Source organism: Dermacentor variabilis, chromosome 8 (genome assembly GCF_050947875.1).
Source record: "Dermacentor variabilis isolate Ectoservices chromosome 8, ASM5094787v1, whole genome shotgun sequence".
NCBI lineage: Eukaryota > Metazoa > Arthropoda > Arachnida > Ixodida > Ixodidae > Dermacentor > Dermacentor variabilis.
Window position 1 is genome coordinate 43,949,351 of NC_134575.1, and position 7,903 is coordinate 43,957,253.

A 7,903-nucleotide genomic window follows, 5' to 3' on the forward strand; every position below is an offset into this window, starting at 1 on the left:
TAGAACTCCTACTCCAAAAATTAACATTACAGTTCACTGGAGTCATCATACATCATTCTTTTCTGGTTTAGGTGTCTTACTTATTAGGTGTAGTTTAAACAGCTGTGATATAGTCTCTTCCCCAAGTTATGTAGTTGTGTGACTGATGCTACATTGTTCCTAATTTCTTTTTTCTTTTCCTGCAAAATTACTTTTGCAAACAACCCAAAACATTGATGGTCAAATCATAAATTGGCTCCGTACCAATGGTAGATTTTACCTCTGGTTATATGCAACAAACATTATCGCATTTGCTACAGTAGACTGTGAGTTCAAGGATTTCTCATTTCCCTTGTGTTCATATAGAAGCTCCTGTAGTAAAGCTTCTTCCTAAACCAGACGTTCTCTTCCGTGTGCAAGGATGCCAATACTAGCTTTCCTGCTTTTTATTGCTATAGAAGCTTGCTTCACACACCGCAGCAGTGGTGTTTTTGCAAATACTTCTGATATATAACTCTGCACTGGATAAGTACTTCAATTTGGCAACAAGGACCGACGTTCATGCACACGAGTTCCACGAATGCACTGTTACTGTAAAGGCGTACTTCAGTTTCATTCGTCGCGGTTTTCAACCACATTGTTCGCACGTTGAATTTCTTCATCCCACGATATTCACGCAGGCTTTCAAGATTCGTCGAAGCTGAACCATAACACCAACCTCGGCGAGTTGGGCTTAGACTCTGTGATGGGCGTCCAGGTACTAACAGCCATCGAGAAATACACCGGCCTGGCTCTGTCCGTGCAAGGAATACGCACGCTGACCCTCAACGGATTGCGAGAGATGAGCAAAGAACCACGTGCAAGTTAAACTTCACGTGAATACGACAACTTCTTATTTTTTCGTCCTTTCTTTCGAGAGTGAGATGAGTTGGCTAAAAAGTCTTTTCGGCGCCGCCACGGTTAAATTCGTAATATTTTAAAATAAAATGTGTGAAACTGTTGCTGCAGTCCTTTTCTCGGCTTCGCTTTACAGCAGTTGCTGTCAAGCGTACAGGTAACTTACTTTTCGTGGCATATGTCGCAGTTAGCATTTTGCTTGCGCTAGTCGATTAGCTTTCCGGAGAAAAAGCCTCTTGCGCCTTCCAGGCCAACCAGCAAGTTACCGACATCCGCAGCTTCAACAGGTCTCGAGACGTCCGTAGCATCATTGCTGGGGTTCGCCATTTCACCTGCGCAAAAACAATGACATTCTTTAAGGAATAATCGTGGTCCGAAGCATGATATGGTGGCTCCTTATTTATTCGCCTACGACTTAAGCATATTTCCTTGTCTTCTGCAGATTAGGTTAGTGCTGCCTGTCGGTTGGCGTTCTGGCGCATGGCGTAGAAGCGACGCTCACCTTCTTGGCTCGAGGCATGTTTGCACAGTCCGAGAACTGTGGCAGCAGTGAAGAGCGGTGAGCGGCGCCCGACAACAGCACCAATAAGCGATGTTACGGTTCACTGTGTGCGGTGATGAACGGAAGGGATGCCAAGAGCCTGAGACATGACATGCCTAATCGTCACGCTCGTCAATATGAAAAGACTTCTCCGCCGGGTGTGTGCGACGGTATTATGCACCAGTGCAAATCCTACTTTGCTCTGTCCTCCATCCACCACGTGCGTCTACGCCGGAGAGTGGTTTCTCTGCAAATTCCTCTGCGCGAGTTGACCCCACGCGAGCTACCTTCACTCCATTCTAAGCAAGCGAGTGGTTTCTCTATACGTATTCCTCTGTGTGGGCAGACCAGTGCGCTGACAAGGTCCTCTGCCAGGGAGCAAGAGAGGATGAGGTTGCCCTGATGGTGTAGGGTATAACAAGGCCAGCGAGACGCCACGTAGAGATCTCATCTACCCTTGCGCGCAGGAGCACGCACGCCGAACGTTTCTGTACTTTTTGTCTCGCAGCGCACCACTCACCTGCAACGGTGTATTGAACTTCTGTTATTGTTTTTATATCAGGTTGTCTTCCCTGCCGTACCCTGTCCGATGGTCAATCTGGTTTGAGTTCCACGCAGACGCTGTTGAAGGACGCCGAAACGCCGTCCCCGTACCAGCTTGTACTTAGAGGTGTGCGCCCGGACGTCGGCTCGCCATTTAAATAGGAACACAGATTTTCACCTTCGTTTGAGATTTTGTGTTGTCTTGCTTAATTCTTTTGCCTGTCTCAACCACATAATCATGTCAGCCAGGGGTGCAATGAAGAAACACAATACAAATAAATGTAACTCTGCTCTCCGCGTGTCTGCGCATGCGTAGGATTCCGAAACTTCTCCTTTAAAAGCGCGATATGGCGCAACGAAAATAAACAGCGGTTTCGGAATGTGGCTGCTGGCCCCTACGCGTCGGGATCTTCCTCCCTTACCGGAGATGCTGTTACGGTTGACGTCTAGCACCCCGTGCAAAATGAATTCTCGACCACCATTCCTCATCGAAACGAAGTGTGACTTCCTAATTCGCCATGGTTGTCTCGAGTGTATGCTGGTCTGGCGGACGACCCGCAGTGTTTACAGGCCTCTTTTGTGTGTGTGCAACTTTGAGGGACCCTTTCCTCGAACTGTCAAGCTCTGCAGGAGGACTTCCGCGAACCAGAAACGCGCAAAAGAGAAGGATAAGCGTCTAAGGATTAAATAAGGATTAAAATGCCCCTCCATTCGACTTCACGGACGCTTCGAGCTTTCAGCGCGCAAAGTGCTGCAGCAAACAGCCAGCTGTAGGGGTCTCGAAATCGCACCCCTGCGCAGAATATCCTTTTTTTTGGAGGCCGACGAGAGCCTTGGGTGCAGAGTGCTGTTCCCATCGTCGGGCGGCGAGGCCGCCCGCCCGCGGTGGCCCACGAAAGCAGTTAAAGTGTGAAATTATCTCCGGATCATTACTCACTAGATTTGACTGAACAGGTTAAGAAACGACAAAGGAACCCGCGCTATCAAATTCAGACAAACGTTGAGGAGCAAAGCAACACAAGGTATGATGGGGGCGTATTATAACTGGTGAACTTCACGAGCGCGCCTTTCTGCAGGCTTCAAGAGCTACATTGCATTGCAAGTGATAGCGGCTGCATCGGCCACTCATGGTGGGCTCCGAGAAAAGGTATTGGTAATGATAAAGTAAAATATAGTTGTCTTTCCTTTTCTCGCGGCATGCATATAAAATCGATTTGGCATTTTATTTTCGTTGAACGATTCAAACTGTGTCTTGTTTTACTATAACCAAACGTTTTTTCTTTCGCAATGTTCGTTCGCTCCTGACATAGTCGCGCTTCAATCGCCGCTCCCATAACCACCCTTACTGTTGTCGATGACAATTTGTTTTGAACCGCTTTTCGCCCGAAGCTTCGCGACCTAATTGGTTCGACCTTGGAATACCTATAAACATTTTCAGTGCTCTCCACTGTAGAACGGAAGCTCAACGGCGGCGTCGTGAACTACGGTCTGCTGCAATAGCACAGCGGAAGATTGTTGTTATGGCGGTGTTGAAACAGGAAGCGGAAATTCATTTTTTAAAGACAATATGGCGTCGGGCGTGGTTGTATCGGTCGTGCGTCGTAGCTGGTCGCACCTGCGCTCACATTCGGCTACGAAATGCAGTTTGAAATGAGAAAATATAATGGTACATACCGGGAAACTTGGCAGAGGTGCCTCCAAGGAGAGAGATCAAATCTGAGGGGAAAAAAAGTACGAATGCTGCATGTTAATTCGTCTGTGATCCGGACTAAGTGACTGAGCGATATCCCCAGTGGACTTTCTTTTCTTGTTTTATTCTTTCCGTCCCCTTTTCCCTTTCCCCAGTGTAGGGTAGCCAACCGCGCCCAGTCCTGGTTAACCTTCCCACCTTTCATTTATCATTTGCTCTCTCTCCTGGAGCAGAATTTGCCTGCGGTTTTCTACTGAGTCAGTTTGCTAGGCGTAATGTAAGCAATAATCGACCACCTCGCAAGTTTTTGTTGACGCTGCCGATTGGACCAGCCCTGTTAGAACATATGTGAGGTTGTATCGCGCCGTCTGATTCTATCTGCGGAGTTTTACGCAACCGACATTGAACCCTGTCGTTGCAGTCTTCGACCAGCTTTACGGGCGCTTGCAAAGTCGTGCTGCTCTCCCTAGGTGTGTGCATGTGGCTGATTGGGAAACGTACGCACAGTTGACAGATAGTTGGCGTGGTAAGACTACAGGAAGTTCCGCTATGTTAAGTTGATCCTACCTAAAATAACAGGATTGCGTACAGTGCACCTTCTGACTCTTCACGCTGTATATTTAGAGTATTACGATTTCAGCCTGACTAGGTCAGAAAGAGATGATAGCGCAAAAACGTTTCATATGCTGTATTAGCAGGATATGCTTGAATTTCGTTGTATAAATGTGGTTAGGTTAAGTTTGCAAGTAATGTTTTCATTCTTGATTTGTTCCGCATCATAGCTCAATTACACAGATACTTTGATATATGCCGTGTCATAAATGTCATTAACGTCACGCGTACATGTTACGGAAGCAGGGGATGGCGATCTTGATGGCACTCAAGGTACCGAGAAGTCGGCGTCGCGTCCGTGAAGTTGTCTGCTCCACAGCGCGGCGGAACACCTGGCATCATTTTACACTACGTGATAGCTCGGCCAGTAGTGGTGCGAGCGGCTAAGCGTGCGCTACTATGCTCTTTCTGGGAGCACATACAGGAACGCCAAAGAAAGGGGACGCCGAAGGCTTGAAAAATTATAGACCGATCAGCTTACTGTCCGTTGCCTACAAAGTATTTACTAAGGTACTCGCAAATAGAATCAGGAGCATCTCAGACTTCTGTCAACCAAAGCAGCAGGCAGGATTTCGTAAAGGCTACTTACTCAACAATAGGCCATATTCACACTATCAGTCAGGTGATAGAGAAATCTGCGGAATATAACCAACCCTTATATATAGCTTTCATTGATTATGAGAAAACGTTTGATTCAGTCGAAACCTGAGCAGTCATTACGGAATCAGGGTGTAGACGAACCGTATGCAAAAAAAACAAACAAAAACTGAAAGATATCTGTAGCGGCTCCACAGCCACCGTGGTCCTCCATAAGGTAAGCAACAAAATCACAATAAAGAAGGGCGTCAGCCAGGGAGATCCGATCTCTCCAATGCTATTCACAGCGAGTTTACATCAGGTATTCAGACACCTAGATTGGGAAGAATTGGGGATAAGAGTTAATGGAGAATGCGTTAGTAACTTGCGATTCGCTGATGATATTGTCTTGCTTAGTAACGCAGGGGACCAATTGCAATGCATGCTCACTGATCTGGACAGGCATAGCAGAAGGGTGTGTCTAAAAATTAATCTGCAGAAAACTAATGTTTAACAGCCTCAGATGAGAACAGCAGTTTACGATAGGTAGCGAGGCACTGGAAGTGGTAAGGGTATACATCTACTTAGGGCAGCCAGTGACCGCGAATCCGGATCATGAGACTGAAATAATCAGAAGAATAAGAATGGGCTGGGGTGCGTTTGGCAGGCATAGTCAGATCATGAACAGCAGGTTGCCATTATCCCTCAAGAGAAAAGTTTATAACAGCTGTGTCTTCCCAGTACTCACCTACGGGGCAGAAACCTGGAGGCTTACGAAAGGGTCAGACAGACAGACAAAGAACTTTACTAATGGTCCTGAGGAACAGCGTTAGGGTACCTCCCTCTTCAGGGAGTCCCCGTAGCCGTCGCGGGCCGTACCCACGTCGGGGTTGGAAGATCATGGTCCTCCGCCTAGCAGGCCCTCTGGACAGCCTGTGGTTGCTCTGAGAGGTCGCCGCTTTTAAGGGCTGCCTCCAAGTTGGTTAGTGTGGTCAGCGATGAGCTGCGTAACGCAGAGCATTGCCAGAGCATATGGGACAAGGAGCAGCACGCCTCCCCACATTCTGGACAGTGGGGTTCTACATTAGGCGCAAAGTGACTGAATCGGCTCCTGGAGGGGAACGACCCCGTTTGTAGCAAGCGAAATATCGACGATTGTGGTCTATTAAGTTTAGGGTGTGGTAGCGGAAAGGCCCGTCGAGCGAGTTGATAATGTGCCAAGATTTCATGGAAGGTGAGAAGTGAATCCCTGTGCAGTCCTAAGTCGCCGCCCGTGAGTCCACCTGAACCGCCGCGGTGTGTAAGACCTCGCGCACAGTCATGGGCGCGAGGTCTTGGGGGCGCGAGGGATTGGCGTTAACAACTTCTGAGTGCACATTGATTCCCATATGGGCTGGGAACCATTTGATGCTATGAAAACCAGCAGCCCCCTCGCTGCCGAGGATGGCCGCCGCCTGCTTTGAGATCGAGCCGGAGGCGAAAGCTCGGGCTGCAGACCGGGAGTCTGTAAAGATATTGGGACGTAGAGGGTCCTTCAGTGCTATAGCTATAGCAACCTGCTCGGCTACTGCTGCAGAAACCTTCCGCACGGATGCTGAGTTAATGAGAGTGCCGTTGGAGTCAATCGAAAACTACGGCATAGTGACCAGAGCGCTCGTACTGGGCGGCGTCAACAAAACATGCCAGATTCGGAGTGGCCGCAGCCGCTTTTAGCAGGGAACGAGCCCTGGCTACCCGGCGCCCTACATTGCATTGAGGGTGGACATTAGGTGGCATGGTATCTACCTTGAACGAATCTCGTACCACGGGTGATAGGGTCACGTTGCGCTCCGTGATTTCCTGGTGACCGCATCCAACGGATTCGAGGATGCGTCTCCCCGCTCGTGATGATGAGAGTCGTATTATTTGAGCCACTCGTTGAGCCTCTATCACCTCTGATAGGGTGTTGTGCATGCCTAGTTGCATGAGACGCGCGGTGCTGGTAGAGAGTGGTAAACCCAGCACGCACTTGATGCTTTTGCGCATGAGGGCGTCGATTTTGGCCTCATCCCGTTTAGACCAGGGCAACGCGGATGCTACATAGTTAACGTGGCTCATCAGAAACGCGTGGTAGAGTCTGAGGAGATTGCTCTCGCTTAAACCCCCTCTGCAGTTTGAGATCCTGAGGATAAGCCGAAGCATATTCTCCGTCTTGGAGGTAATGCGGGCTATAGTCTGTGAGTTGCCCCCACGAGATTCCAGCAAGAGTACGAGGAACCTGATGGTATCCACTCTGTGGATTTGTTGTCCGTCCCTCGTCTAAAGGGCTATGGGAACTTGATCTAAAGGTGTGGAGCACCTAACCCCCCGTCGGGTGGGCCTATAGAATAGAAGTTCGGATTTGGTTGGTGACAGACTCAGGCCCGTGTCTAGTAGGAAGTGTTCTGTGATGTCAAGCGCCTCTTGGAGCGCACTCTCAACTGCAGCGTCATACCCTCCCATGTACCACACGGTAATATCATCCGCATAGAGGGCGTGACCCGTTCCTCTTACTGTGGCCAGTCTGTCCGAGAGGCCCTTCATGGCGATGTTGAACAGTAGGGGAGAGATGACCGCCCCTTGCGGGATGCCTCTCGCTCCCAATGTAAATTCCTTGGATTTGATTTGCCCTATTTTGACAGTGGCCTTTTGATCCCTCAGGAAGGAGCTAACGTACGCATGGAATCGTGGCCCCAGGCCCAGGTCCGAGATGGCGTCTAGCACGAACCGGTGCGAGATGTTATCAAAAGCCTTCGACAAGTCTAGAGCAAGGATGCCCCGATTGTCTCTAGTGTCGTCATCAATGATTTGCCTCTTTATAAGTAACATGACGTCCTGAGGACGACGCAACGAGCTATGGAAAGAATGGTGGGTGTAACGTCAAGGGATAAGAAGAGAGCAGATTGGGTGAGGGAACAAACGCGAGTTAATGCCACCTTAGTTGAAATCAAGAAAAGAAATGGGCATGGGCAGGGCATGTAATGAGGAGGGAAGATAATCGATGGTCATTAAGGGTTACGGACTGGAACAGGGGGCGGCAGAAAGTT

The 7,903-nt window shown here is 49.0% G+C and overlaps 1 protein-coding gene across 1 annotated transcript in view; it reads left to right on the forward strand.

The window, feature by feature from the left end:
• Window positions 1–897, forward strand: part of LOC142591381 (fatty acid synthase-like) — a 62,411-nt gene extending 61,514 nt beyond the window's left edge. Inside the window, exon 25 of the mRNA XM_075703707.1 lies at window positions 660–897. Coding sequence (XP_075559822.1) covers window positions 660–847 — 188 coding nt within the window. The 3' untranslated portion in view covers window positions 848–897. The remainder of the gene's footprint in view (window positions 1–659) is intronic.
• Window positions 898–7,903: the final 7,006 nt, after the last annotated feature.